The following is a 14,599-nucleotide window of genomic DNA, read 5'->3' on the forward strand; positions in this document are numbered from 1 at the left end:
ATCGGTACCGATGTCGTGTGCGATCAGGGTGAGTGAGCGATCGAGCGAAGCACGAACGCGAAGGGGGATCGATTTAAATCGAATAGCCGCGAGCTGAGAGCCGCTGAGTCGTTTACAATTAAGCAATGTAAGCGAGTCGCAGACGCGTGGAGCACCGTGTGTGGTCTCGGGTTCGATTCTCCCTCCCAGCATTTCGCCTTCTGTCTCTCTCCCGCTCTCCTCTCCACCCCTCGCTGCCTCTCCCTCTTCACGGCGTTCCTCGGCCCCTGACTCGAACGACTCCCACTATACCCTCCGGCGAGAGAGGAGCTAGGTAGGGGAACGAAGAAGGAGAGAGTATCGAATACCTAATCGCGGATCGCGAAGCAGAAGTGGGTGACTCATCCCGAGGAGTTTGCCCTTTATCGTCACCCGTGAGGGTATCTCGCGCGATAAGAAAACCTTTTCCACACAGGACTCGGAATCAGCTGTAGGGAAACCAGGGAGCATGCTGTTGTAATAAGGTATACCTCCTTGTAATATATACATATACCTATAAGTGAGACGGATCAAGTTCTCCTTCGTTGCCGAAGCGACAGGCTGGAAGAGATAGGGTGAGGGGGAGAGGGGGAGATAGAGAGAGAGAAAGAGAGAGAGAGACTTAGCCAGTCCTTAAATCCGTCCGGGTGATATTTAGTTTCTTAGTGTCATGTCGCTCTTAACGCATCCTCACCTCCCGACAAGTCCACTCTGCCCCATCGGGCGGGTCGAGTCGAGCGAAAGAGCCTGAGGTTATCGTGGTTAATTTTAATCTCCTCGCAACTCTATTCCCTTCGCATCATTTGTCCACGAGGTTAACACGCGGAGAGATTTTAGGTACTCTTATTTAGGTAAGGTTAGTTTACCATTTATTGACACGTTTAGAGCCAGTTATTTATCATTTTATTTTCCAAAGTTATAAATTTACGGCATGAATTTCTCAATGACTAAAACCAATTACTAAAGGGTTAGACACTAGAACCTTATTTTTTGGGCATTTTAGAACCAAGGATCAAACAGATATAACCAAAAAATGTCAATAGTTGGGACAGGGTCAATAAGCGGTAGACTTATCTTGACCAAAAATTGGAACGGCGTGGAGTGAGTTTATAATTCTTGCGAACTCGTTGAACCATCCCGTAATCTGTTAAATCATATTTACATTTCACCCTGACATTTTCAACCCCAAATTAGTGTTTTCACGGTTGATTATAGTGTTATCCACTCATGAGTACCTACGATCTACTTTACTTTCACATTGTGAGAAATAAACCTTGTACATCCCAATCCATTGTTCGCGATCCGTGTCCGACTCCTTAATATTTTTTCTCTACTCTCGTTTCTTTTCAATACGGGAGCAAAGGCTTTCGGATATATGTACACACCTACCACTCGGCTCATGCGTCGTTAAAAATGTATTTGAAATATGGATAAGGATCAGCGAGCGGTGCTCGTCGTGATACATCGGAATGACTTTTTCATCCAGCTTTGTAATAACGGGAAACAAGAGTAAGAGAGAGAGAGAAAGAGAGAGAGAGAGAATGGTGGGCCTGGCACGGTGCGTGTCGGGGTGTATTTAATCACCAGGAAAGTAAGCAAAATGGAAATTGGTGGTGCTTTTCATGAAATGGAATGTAAATATAGCTTCTGCTGATTCGACTAATACACAAGAAAGAGGGTATAATCGGACGGAGAGCGTCGATCCGACCCGACATACGTCATCCGGCGCTTCACGGTTTTGGCGGATGTTTATCAGCCCGAAAGGAATTCCGTGTCGCATCTTCCCAGTCTTCGTCACTAAGTCGTCCCGAAAGAAGTGGGAGAGTTATTAGGGTGTCGGAGGCGCCTCATGCGGCTCGTGTGAGACGGACGGGGCCCGTCAACGTCGTCCGACCGGCCTTATCATTAATCCTCGGCAACTAATACCGATCGGGGCCCGTCTCTCGATCGCCGTCGAGCGAGTGAGTCTCGCCCCCGTCCATCAACAACTGCACCAGCTACCGTAAAACTACCTCCTCCCCCTCCTCCTACTCACAATCGGCGACCACCATCTCGGATGACCGGACCTCAAACTTAAGACGCCGTCGGCTTCACCTTGGAAATCGGGATCTTCTAATGACTTACACGGCGATACCCTTTATCCCGATTGAAAATACGGCTCATCTATACGTCACCGGAAATTTCTGTATCGTCACAAGCACCCGAATATTTGCAAGTTACTGTCCGATTTTTTGGCAACAGTACGATTTCCGTGGCGCAAAAATTTGATGGTGGTGAATTTTGGGTTTCAATTAGTCGAAATAAAAAAAAGTTAAAGAGTGGCAAAAGATGATATTTCGATTATTTTATGAGATATCGAAAATCATCGATAATGAAAATCTACAGATTCGTAAGGCAACTCATACGCAGGTCGAACTATTATGCTAACCTTTCGGCTGCAAAAGTCACCGTCCGCGTTTTTTGTACTGGGTGATGTGTTGTGGTTTCGGTTATGCTCCTGTCATACGGAAGCCGAAGTTATTTGTTAAGTTTTATGAAAAAAAGACCAAAGCGCTTATAGCTCTTTACGGAAGCTTAAACGATAAATTTTTTATTCTCAAGTATTCTCCTTATTTTGGTAAAAATATTAAGAATCAAACGATCCTCGAGGTGTAAATAAATTTACGGAAACTACGTACACGGACAAGAGGAAAAATATATTTCTCAATGACGCGTGGATAAACATTTTAACGATCTTTCAGTCGCACGTCATTTCGTCGAAATAAATTGCTTGATAAGTAAAAGTAGGTAAACAGCTCGGATTGAATCGCTAAAAGCACGGTTCGTCTACACGGCTGGGGAGGAGGGCGAACTAAAGTTTAATACGCCGATGCTCCAAGCAAGGGTAAAAAAAATGCGCCAAGCGAAATGCCGTACAGCCGGTAATCAAAATAACGGAGTTTGAGACTCAACAAGTCAGGATTGTTGATTCAGGGTGTTTTGTTATTTATTGTAGCTAACTAACTGGTATTTAATGTAAATAACAAAACACCCCGAATCAATGAAGGTTAAGTCAAAACGACAAACATTCACTTTTACTGCGAGTAGCCGTAACATAAAAACTAGACCTAATCGAATAAAAATAAATATGGTTTTATAATGAGTGTAGTTTATAGGTATTTCAAAATTAGCAAGCACCTTTCTTGTTACAAAATTTTCTTGACCAGAGTACTGTAACACTGTACATAAAATCATTTTTGTTGATAAAAACCGCAATTTTGGAAAAATTTTAAAAATCGTATTACAATATAATTGGTGATATCTAAAATATTTGAATATCAATTCTATTATAATAAAAGTGAATTTTTGTTGACGAGTGTAACCTTGCCTTCGCAATGTTCCACCTTGAATTCATTGTCAGTAAAAACTAGCAAGCACGTTTCTTGTTACAAAATTTTTCTTACCAGTGTTATAAATGCGAGAGGTTACGATCAGCGGTGATAAGTGTCGACACGATGTCGTTGTCCAAGTTTGAGTCGCCGCAACATATTCACTAACAATCAAAACAAATGTAAACTCACCGATTTCGAGCTCCCAGGATCGCAGGGTGTGAACGTAGTCGACAAGTCGAGGGGAGGGAGGCGGCTGTGTTTTGTTTTTCGTGATGTCGCATCGTATCAGCGTCGTGACAATAACCACACCATTTCGCGATTTATCAACTACCTAATCGGCCCGCGTTATTGCGATTATTTGCACGCCTCGGCCAAAACCGTTTCTTTTCACACCGGCACGCACACGCAGCGAATAACCGTCGGCCGGCATTAAGCCCCGAATTTGTCAACAGGCGCGACGACAACTTTACTCGAGTAAACAGGACGAGTAGAAGTTCGAACGCGATACGCGGACGACGCCTTTCCCCGAATCACGAGGCGAAACGAATAATATTGCAGGCGAATACGCGACGCTGTTACTCGGTACTCGACGATCGTTCATCGCGAGTTAAATTCGATAATCTCCACCAAAAGCAAATCGCCCGAATAACAGTTGACACGGGGAATTGTTGATCGGCGGCCATCTTTGACTCTCGACCCCAGCGCTGCTACGGCCAGTCGCGAATTACGCCGTGAAGTTGGCACTTTTACAAAGTTTTTTCTTCGTCGTTTCGGGGCTTTGCGATGTGTTCAAGTGGCTAATCTTTCGTAACGGTTTTTGTGTTTAACCCGTTGAGAAGAGTTCCTTGCGACATCAGAACCGTCTTTCTTCGTCTTCTAACAACTGGGATCGTTTTCAACCGACTCGACGAGAGGCAACAGGTGAGTGACGATAAATCTACGAATGTCTTATCGTTAGAAACTTTCTGCCTCAATATTGCACCGAACTGTGAAAGAATCGATACAATTTCGACCCCCCGCGTAGAGTTTCGGTCTATTCGTTACACAGGTTTTGCTTTCACCGTTTTTCGTAAAATTTCACCCCGTTTAAGTAATGCTCTCAACTCACTCGCCGAATTTAGTTTCGAGACGTGAAAAAAATGACAGTAAAACGAAGGGACAGGTCAGTTTTTGGTCGTTGGGGGAGGGGGGGGGGGGGGGGGGGGCTAGTCAGGAATGCGAAACGGGTACAGCGGCTGCCGCGAGGGGTATTAGTCAGGCTGACAATCGGTGCCCCAAAAAAAGACGGCTCTTCTCCCGGTTGCGAGGGAAAATAATCGCCGAGGTATATCTCGCCGGTTGACCCGTTGATATTTCACTGACAGACAGAAGCGCGAGGCTGTCAAGAGTGATAATATCTAACGTCGACGTATATCGACCCGCACTTAGGGACAATAAAGTATTAGGCATTCGTGCCGTACCGGAATACCATCGGTCGCACGTGGATTTGAATAAAACAGAGTCCCCCGGCTGCAGCGGCCGTTTCACCGTCATATTCTTCGGACGCTCGATCGGCCAATTGGAACCCGCCGATTTTCGCCGAACCCCGACACCGAGGAAACGAGCGACGACGACTTAACGGTCCGACGACGCGACGAGGATTAAAATTAGCCGTCGTACCCTCGGTCGGTTCGACGTGTACGTGAAATCTCGGGCTAGAATTCCCTCCGAGTTCCTGCAGGCGTGCGTAACTGTGTCGCCGATCGTATTCTCGCGGATGACGTATCGCCTCTCGCTTACCCTGGACGACGACGACGAGAACAAGAAGGAGGAGGAGGAGAAGGAGGAGGAGGTGCAAGTGACGCGCGTTAGGGCTCGACGAAACGATCCTCGAGGACGGAGTAGCTCTTCGACGTCTATTATCCACTCGACGAAAGACGCCCGGCGTCGTCTTATACTTTTCCGTTCTCCTCTGACGCCGACTGCTGCGTGATCATAGCCACGAAACGATGCTCCGATTCGAGGTACGAGGTGTAACCACTCACCTGACACTGATACCCTACGAAAGATCATAGAGGACACTCCGACACTGGCTGCGCATCGAGAAACCGCAAAGATAAAAAAAAAAAAAAAACCACTCACGTATATATAAACCGAACTCGAGAGACGGAGAAGCCGTGAAACTGCGGGATAATATGACCGATATCTGTATACTCGAATCAACGACACGTTTGCATCATATCGATCTTCGTTCACTCGGGAATTCTTCTTCCGTGAATATTTGTGCGAAAAAGTGTGTTGGAAATAAAGAGGAAACTCTTTTCTTCTGGATACCGGGAGGCGACGTAAAACGGAAGCGAGTGTCGCCTGTCTGACCGAGAGAATCCGGAGGCGGGTTATCGGCGGGTTATCGACGCGTGATCGATCGGAAGGGTCGGTCACGGTCCCTGTATTTTAATGCCCGCTATTACTTAGGATGTTTGCGCGCTGACAGGACGAGCCCTGCAGGGCAGGAGATCGCTTCGCTCCTCGTCCGTACGCATAGCCGTAATATTTTCCTCGGCGGTATTCAGGGGCCTGAAGATAGCCAGGTGAGTAATGGGTCTCCTCGATTTCTTCCATCGCCGGTAGATTTTCGGACCGACCGAATCAGCCCCGATTTTTCACTACGTAACGACATGCGGGACGCTAGAAAAAACCGCGGAGGCGTGGCTCGATCCGCGTTATCAGGCATGGCCACCCTTCGACTTTAAATCAATTGACACCGGGGGCAAACCGCCGCGTTCCACTTCCGAAATCCCACCCCGGAAGCCGAGCATGCGCCGCGGTTTCATCCCCCAAGAAATACGATCGACCCGCCCTCGACCTCGCCCTCGTCCCACACTTGCTGCGATTTTTAACCTGCAGGGTGCGGAAAGGATGATTTTTCTTTCTTGCTTTATCAGAATTACAGTCCTGCGTCGATGTCGAATTTTTGAAGCCTCATCTCAGGTTGTGCGCAAATAATTTTTCGAAATACAACTCACTCGAGGTTCGATCAACTCGAGCGGATTGAATCGAATTTTCGATCGCCTACGCTTAAACTAACGAGGAGATATGTAATTCGCGTCTCGCAATCGTCGATTCCTCGACCATCGTTTCCAGGATATCATGCGCGATAACTACGCTGAAAGACTGCAGTTAATGCTCTGCGATATATAATTACCGTTAATTTGTCGAGGAGGATGATGATGATGATGGATTCCTGGGATGAACGAGTGATTTTCAACGTTTTCTTTCTTGTTATTTTCTTCCCTTATCTCTCGCTCTCGTTCTCTTCTTCTTCTTCTTCTTCTTCTCGCTTTGCCTTATCATTTGTATAAATAATAACTTGATACTGGGAATATTCAATTAGCTGTATGTGTTTTTTTCTGTTTTTCTTTCTTTATCGTTTTTTTTTTTTAAATAATCTTACATTATTTTATGTATACAGTGTGTTCCGTACGGCGTTTTGTGTGTGTGCGTGTATGTGTTTTTGTGTTTCTTTGCGGTGGCCGTTTAAGTATACTTCTATTATTATTAATATATATAATATACATGTATATATATATATATATTTATATATATATATATATTTATAACATGTAAATAAATAACTAAGTTTAATTTTACACAGTCTATAGGCGCGATAATAATATATCTCGATCAGTATATTGTATCGTATGTACCATACCTATATACCAGCTACGTATGTATAATGCGTGGGTATATAGGGATATTATGGGTATATATAGGTATAGTATGTACATGGTACGGGTATTATTATTATTAATATATCATTATTGTTATTATTATTATCATTACTATTATCATTATTGATATTATTATAACTAAGATAATTTCACTATATTTATTCATGGGTTTTTCGTTTTTCCTTCTCGCTTCCGTGTCATTTTTCATCGGTTTATATTATAATCATTATTATTATTATCATCATTATTAGTTAAGTCGTCATCGTTCTTTTTTTTCTTTTATTCATTCAATGTTAGGTCTAACTAATTTTATTGCACGTTGCAATCACGCCTGTCATGATCGAAGGTATATTGTTATTACTATTACTATTATTATTCTGTTGTGATATAAATTAATTTACATTTTATCATCGTTATTTCTGTAACTATTATCGTCATTATTATTCTTATTATTATTATTTTTATTTTTATCATCATCATCATTATTATTATTATCATTATTATTATTATTATTATTTTTTTTTTCTATCATTATTATCATACAATAAATTAATCTTCATTTTCGTTTCGTTATTTCGTGAATTATTACATAATATAATATACGGCGTACATACTATATGTATGTTTATACACACACACACATATATATATTCGGTACAGAGAGATTTATTGGTATTAAATTTCAGGAACGGTAGCGTTTAGGTTCATTCGAGTAGGACTTGATCGGTGCAACTTCTTCATCTGTTCATGTTGGTATTTGTGAGAGATGAAATGCCGTTTAATAATCGAAATTTGTTTATTCTTTTCTTTTTTATTTATTAGGTATCTTTACACACGACGTGATTATTGTAATCACGCCCTAGCCTTAAGCATTCCGCAGAATATTTTTCATCAATATTTATACTTCCGTGCAACGAGGAACAACGAGAAGTATAATATACTATGCGTATATATATATATATATATATACGGTTATAAGGATTACTGCAAGTGTGCGGATGTACACAATATTGCATATTTATGTATATGATACATGGATGGCACTAGACGTTTCTTAATGAGATATTACAAAGAAATTCAATTAAATGACAAAAAACGAGAAAGTAGGAAAAAAAATAAATAAATACACTTTCACGAATATCCTACAGGAAAGTAACTCAGTGGATGCGCGTGACGGTTTTTCGTCGACTTCCAAATCTCAAAGATTGGTAGATTTTTCCTTTTTTTTTTTCACCAGAGCATAAAAAAAAAAAAAAATTTCTTTCGACGTTCAGATTCAAGTTTAATAGTTTTTTTTCACCGAGTACGAGACTTTCAAATACATACAATCATACGTGACGCTGAAATGGAAATTGAAAATTAGGTTCAAGTAAAATCAGCACGTTTCAGGGATTATTCTTAATTCGAGTATAATAAATTATCGCGAAAAGAAGTTTTTCGGCAAAACGTATCTACATTGTATACTTATACGTATGTATACATACATGCATAAATAATTTTTTGTTCCGGGATAGTGTGTGTGTCTGTTATACAGAACGCGGAAGCTGGATCGATACCGAAACTCCGTGCACTTCTGCGACTGGCGATGCGTAGTTGAAACAACGCGGTAAATATATACATACATGTATGTGTGTATTCGTACGTATATCTCGAAGGAACGCGTACGATTTAAAACGAAACTACGCGGGCGTCTACATTTGTCATTTCGCCTGGAGCTCCGCGGCCTGTTCCTCTTCCTCCCTCGTCAGAGGGACCGTCGAGTGGTTGTAGAGTCCCTGGGCCATCAGCTGGAGGGCGAGGGGATTCTTCTGGCCGCTGGCCTTCTTGATCTTCGCTCGTTTGTTCTGGAACCAGATCTTGATCTGGGCCTCGTTCAGCCCCAGGTCCCTGGATAGCTGCTGCCTCCGCCTCTCGGTCAGGTACCTGTTCTCCGCGAATTCCCGCTTCAGCCGCGCCAACTGTTCGCCACTGAACGCCGTCCGAGGCCTCTTCTCCTCCGGAGTGCCTCCCGACGCCCGGGTGTCGCCGCTCGATCGTTTCACTCGCCTCGTTCGCGGACCTGGAAAACAAACCCAGACACCCTCGTCAGGATTCAGCTGCCGGGATTCGAACCCCCCGAGGGCACCACCGTTACTCCGAAAACGATCCGCGGACAATCGCGGACACTCGTCAGGGACAAACGGTAACGTCGGGGAATTTTTTTACGCTGCAACGCGATCGAGAAAGGACCAAGCTTCTATCCGAGAACAATCTTTCACGACCGTTAAGTAGATCGTGAACACGTGTTTTTTAATACCGATTCATTCCGATATTTGCACTATTGGTTCGCATTTTCTGTCAGGGAAGAGTCAGGAGGTTGTTTGTCTATTTTCAGAAGACCAAACTTATCGGCATCTGGGTCGGAGTTACGAGTGCATGTTGAAATTTTATCGAGGACGACAATTGTTGAGGTGATTCTATCGATGGTCGATCATTTTCTGAAACAAGCTTAGAAATTGCAGATTCTGCGTGAGGATTGTCCGGCTTTCGAATCTCTATGTAAAAAAAAAAAAAAATAAATAAAAACAGTCGCATCAAACCACTGTACGGACAGGGATCCGATTTTTATGAAGCATCTAACCGCGGATCGGAAATCACGTGAATTTAGATCCGAGGAAACTTGAGAGATCGAACGCGGTTTTCCAGTAATCGTGGTGGCCTCTTCAACTCGCGCAGTAAATAATTCGCAGTCATTGAGCGGAGCTGGGGGCGAAGTCAATTTTCTGGATGTCAAGTTTGAGAGGGGGTTGAATTTCGAAGGGGTGGCGATGGTGGCGGTGGCGGCGGGCTGTTTCTCGTCATCGCGGTGAAGCACTAACGTCTAACTCAGAGACGGCGTTGAAATTAGTGGTTCGTTGTCCGTTCCTTCGAAGGAGCTGCAGGAATGCGACGCGAGGGTTGAACGCGGAGGTTCGAGGAAAGACGTTTTAACGTTATTGGTTTCTCCCCGGCGACGGGTGCCAAGGGGTGCCTAAGTAATTAGACCGCTGCTCGTTACTTCCTCGCGGCATCAACAGTCATGCCGCTTTGCCTTTCATGCCGTGCTCCGAAGATATCCGGACGGATGGAGGATGGCTTCCAGGATCGACTGGTGGAATTGCGAGCCGAACACGAGAGACGCGAGTTACGCATGGCTAACGGAGTCGGCTACCGGGCATTCTTCGCACAGCCGTCTCGTCGATACGTCAACAAATGCCGGGATCCAATCCACTTTCCTGCATCGAAATGTCGAGGTCAGGTTGAAAAAAGAACGAGACAATGAGAACGGGTTCCAAGTATGATGATGTGGTCGAGTTTTGATTTACCGGTAAAGAATTTCTCCGTGCTTATTGCAACGTGATCGGTATTCGGTTGGCGGTGATAAATACCGAGTACAAGGTAGTCAACGATTATGACACGTCGATTATCTCTGAATATTCTATGCCCGAGTCTATGAAGTGAAACGTCAATCCACCCGACGTTATTCACACGTAATTGACTCCATCCAACTACTTATTGATATTGGTACCAACTCTAACTCTCTCTCTCTCTCTCTCTCTTCCCTCCGCGTCGCTTCAATGTGCTCGCGACACGTTCAATTAGCTCGTAATCAATGCGATCGGACGCCTACTCGAACAAACCGATTCGCGAGCTGACCACGAGATGAAGAGTTTAACAAACGGAACAAGGTTCCCGAATGTACGCATAATCGAACTCCGAGTAATTGATTTTACAATCGAAAGGACAGAGACGTAGGATTTCCTCGAAGGGTATCCGCCAGGCGCGATCGCTCGGTGAACGTTCACTTTCTCTGCCGGTCGTATCGAGCGATCGTTTCACCTTCGGTCGAGATGAATTCATAAAACAGGTCCGGATGCACTGAGTTTAGCCGAGATCGATGCCGGTTTTTGCGGCTTGGTACTCGGTGCGACGATTGGCTGGCTGCGTCAAAAAGCTCCTTCCTACTCGTACTTCGAGTTCTCTCTATCAAAAGGAAGTTCGAGAATCGCGCAGCGCCTGTTAAAGCGAGCGACTCCCATGTGTAACGACGATGCTCGGCAACTGTCCGTGGCAAATTGCGCCGCAGTGAGAGTCGTAAAAATTCTCAGTTCGAAGGGGCAGCTCAGCTGGGACTTCGAACCGTCAAAGAGGAGCGAGTAATGGTGGTCTCGAGGTGCCCCACATAAGAAGTGGAAAAGTTACGAGGATCACAGGCGGTCGGCAATTCCCATTCAACGGATCGCCTCGCGTCGAGGAATTACAAATGTCCGACCGCTGACTATGGGTTCGAGGTACCGGCAATGTGCACCGTATGACGAGGAAACGGCGCAACGAGTAGCCCTACCGGCAATCGCTTCAGCGACGATGATGGTGATTGAAAGTTTCCTGGAGAACGGGCTCGATTGGGGACGCGATCATCGGCGCAGTGCACGTGTGCGTACGGCCACTTTGGAGTCATAACAGAATCGCGAGAAACCATTCAATCCTCTTTTTATCACATGGTAGCAGCGGTCGCCGTCCGCGATGACGAGAAACTAACCGACTGACTTCGGTGACCCTCTTGCGATACAGAATCATCCTGCAGCAAAACCACCCGGCTCGGTTTTCTACTTTTTTCCTCCACGGCACAACCCTGCACCGTTTTATGAAATTTGTTCAGTTCCTCGGAGTCACGGTTGGTTGGACTCAAAAACCGTTTAGTTCGTCGACCTTCGAAAACTTGACTTTTAAACAGTGTAATTATCCTTCAGTACAACTGTAAAACGGTGTTTCATTCTCAGTGATTGTATTTTGGATTCTGAAGTTGAGACGAACGGTCGCAATTCATTCGAATCATTTTTGTGAATTTTGGGTGGACCGATGAAACGGTTTTCGAGCTCTCCAAGGTCCGTACACGTACGCATATGCATTGAACGTATAATCGAAATGAAAAGTGAAAACGTAATATTATACATGGTTATTACATTTGGTAGAAAAACTTGCAAAGAGACGGATGAATGCGTGCCAATGAAGGTACACGTGCTTTCACATACGTGTACATAACAGAATGTGATACGTAGTAAAAGGACGGCAACATGTACGGTCTGTATTACATTGAGTTTTTTTTTATTTTTCTTTTGAAATTTTTCTCTTATGCATCGGGTATAAGTTACATCATGTAGCCGTGTGCGTAATAACGAATGCTGTAATTTAGATTCAAAAAAGCTCACGTTTTCTCGATTCCATTTCACCTTTAAGTCTCATCTAGCAGTACTCGGTAGGACGTGTCTGATAGAGGTATGATCATCTGCTCTCGCAGTGTACGTGTGAGCTACTTACTTCGTCCTGAGAACAAAAAGAAAACACACACCGGTTAAAACAATCACATTATACGTGTATACAAAGCACAAAATTTCAATCCAATCTTTTTCTTCACACAATTTCATTCTCATGCAGATAGTTAATTCCGCCGAATATCGCTAATTTTGGTAATTGCGATTGTGTCTGTTTCAGCACGCAATCCGACTTAGAGTCGGACGACGGAGATTGGCGACGGAACCGAGTTTGTTTTTGTTTTCGTCGCAAGGTGCGAGTCGAGTCGTCGGAACGACGAGGACGGTAACGGTGACGAAAGTCGGTCAGTATCGATCAGTGTCGGTACAACGCCGGGCGGTGTTTGCAAAATTTTCACAATTCGTGCGGTTCGAGGAATCCCTGCTTTGTAGCAGCGAAAAATAAATTCCGCACACGACCGTTTCCGCGAAGAAAGCTTGCAAGGCGAGACGCGTTTTCGCATTTGCAAACCGGGTTGGCAAAAAGTGAATTCGGTATTCCGGCGGCTCGATTAAGAGTCCTCGCGCGTCACGATTATACGTATTTCCGAAAAGCTTCTGCCGCGCAGGTGAGCAACGCCTGCCGTACGTGGCTTAACCTCTTCATTACGGACCGAGTGCTACAGATAAGGGGCCCTATTTCGATGGGACAATTTTTTATCCGCGTATTTGCTTCCTTGTACAAACAACCCCGATTAAATCCGTATTATGCGAGGATCCCGTCCAGCTCGGTCCATCTCTCGGTGATAATTACAAAGGCGCAAAAAAAGCCCAACGGGCATGCATTTGAGGAATTGACATTCGGGAATTCGCCGACCCTCCTTTTTCGGACCGATTCCGGACGTGAATCTTAATCCTCGCACAGTGAGTTCGCGTATCGTACCCGCGGTGTTCGTCGGGTGAAGTGAAAATACATCGATTCTTGTTCGACGACGCTGTCTTCTCACTCATTCCGCACTCCGACGTCAAAATCGCAGGACCCGAATAAGGAAGGCGCAGGAAAAAACGTTGAGCACCCTCGGCGTGACACACGACTGCGGCAAGTATTGCACACATTTACATATCCTTATACATGAACACCCAAAGCTCGCACGCACGCACGATTTTCTCAGTGGCTCCAATTAAGCGGCTAACATTAATTTCAGCCACCCAGCCGACTCGACGCTCATGCAGCTGTCTCTCTCCCCTCTCTTCCGCCCTTTTACTTTCTCTCTTTCTCTCTCTCGTTCTCCTTTTCTCTTCGGAGTCACAGCCTCCTCTGAGCCTGTGATGTAAATGTGAAACACAAACGTTATTGAAAAAGCAAAAATTTAGCAACCATCTAATTTTCAATCTCAAACAATAGAGTAACATACATTTTTTTCGCCACGTTAGAATCGAAAGATCAGCGAAAATAAGCGGTTATAAACAAAATGTAAGTTTTTCAATAGTTTTGCATGTTTTTATCGTTCTTTCTATACGTCTTTTTCTTTTCCTTTTCTCCCCATCATCCGCTCTTGGCGAATTCTGAAAATTTATTTCACGAGAAATGTAATATCGTATAGGTATATCTTAGCATACATAGACGCGTTTCGCGGGGTATATAATTTATACCGAATATTTACCTCGCCGATGGCCCCAACATTATGACGACTTAATCACAGCTTTCTGCTGACCGAACCGGCTGACGGCTGCGCGTCAGTTATTAGCCTCTGCAAGCCTACGTGCATAAATATATACGCGCGAAAAATGAGGAACTTTGTTGTGTTTTCCAACTGTGAACCGTATTTTAATATTGTTCAAAAATTCGTCGCACGACAGTCGTCGAAGAAACAGACGAGAAATCGTCGATCGTCACAACCGATTTGACTAATGTTTGAAAACCGTTGTTACGCAACTAAAATTTCATCGAAAAATTTTGAGAAAGTATCGCTTTCTTTTCGATAAAATTATCTCGTCGTTTCAAAGTTTTTAGATTTGTCAGTGAATTATTATTATTAGAATGTTTTATAGAGTAAAATAACAATTTGTAGAGTTCAAAAACCGGAATGGTCGGCGCGTTTGCCTCAAAAAAAAGAAAAAGAAAAAAAAGGGCACGTCATACTTTTCATACAACGTCATTTCCATTTTCATGATGAATTGTTATACAATGATAATTAATTAATTACGCACACCTAATACCCGACCGAAC

At 44.1% G+C, this 14,599-nt stretch overlaps 1 protein-coding gene and 1 long non-coding RNA gene across 2 annotated transcripts in view; one reads left to right on the forward strand and one right to left on the reverse strand.

Annotated features, from left to right (window-relative positions):
- Positions 1 to 4,011: 4,011 nt before the first annotated feature.
- LOC138190641 (uncharacterized) overlaps positions 4,012 to 14,599 on the forward strand; it is an 83,056-nt gene continuing 72,468 nt past the window's right edge. The window contains exons 1-2 of the long non-coding RNA XR_011176640.1: positions 4,012 to 4,310; positions 12,611 to 13,468. This is a non-coding gene — a long non-coding RNA (uncharacterized lncRNA). The remainder of the gene's footprint in view (positions 4,311 to 12,610; positions 13,469 to 14,599) is intronic.
- The window catches only part of LOC124214559 (segmentation polarity homeobox protein engrailed), a 39,652-nt gene continuing 31,816 nt past the window's right edge, over positions 6,764 to 14,599 (reverse strand). The window contains exon 2 of the mRNA XM_046616951.2: positions 6,764 to 9,158. Within this exon, the coding sequence (XP_046472907.1) occupies positions 8,800 to 9,158 (359 nt within the window). The 3' untranslated portion in view covers positions 6,764 to 8,799. The remainder of the gene's footprint in view (positions 9,159 to 14,599) is intronic.

The sequence above is a fragment of the Neodiprion pinetum genome, chromosome 3 (assembly GCF_021155775.2).
Source record: "Neodiprion pinetum isolate iyNeoPine1 chromosome 3, iyNeoPine1.2, whole genome shotgun sequence".
NCBI classification, from domain to species: domain Eukaryota; kingdom Metazoa; phylum Arthropoda; class Insecta; order Hymenoptera; family Diprionidae; genus Neodiprion; species Neodiprion pinetum.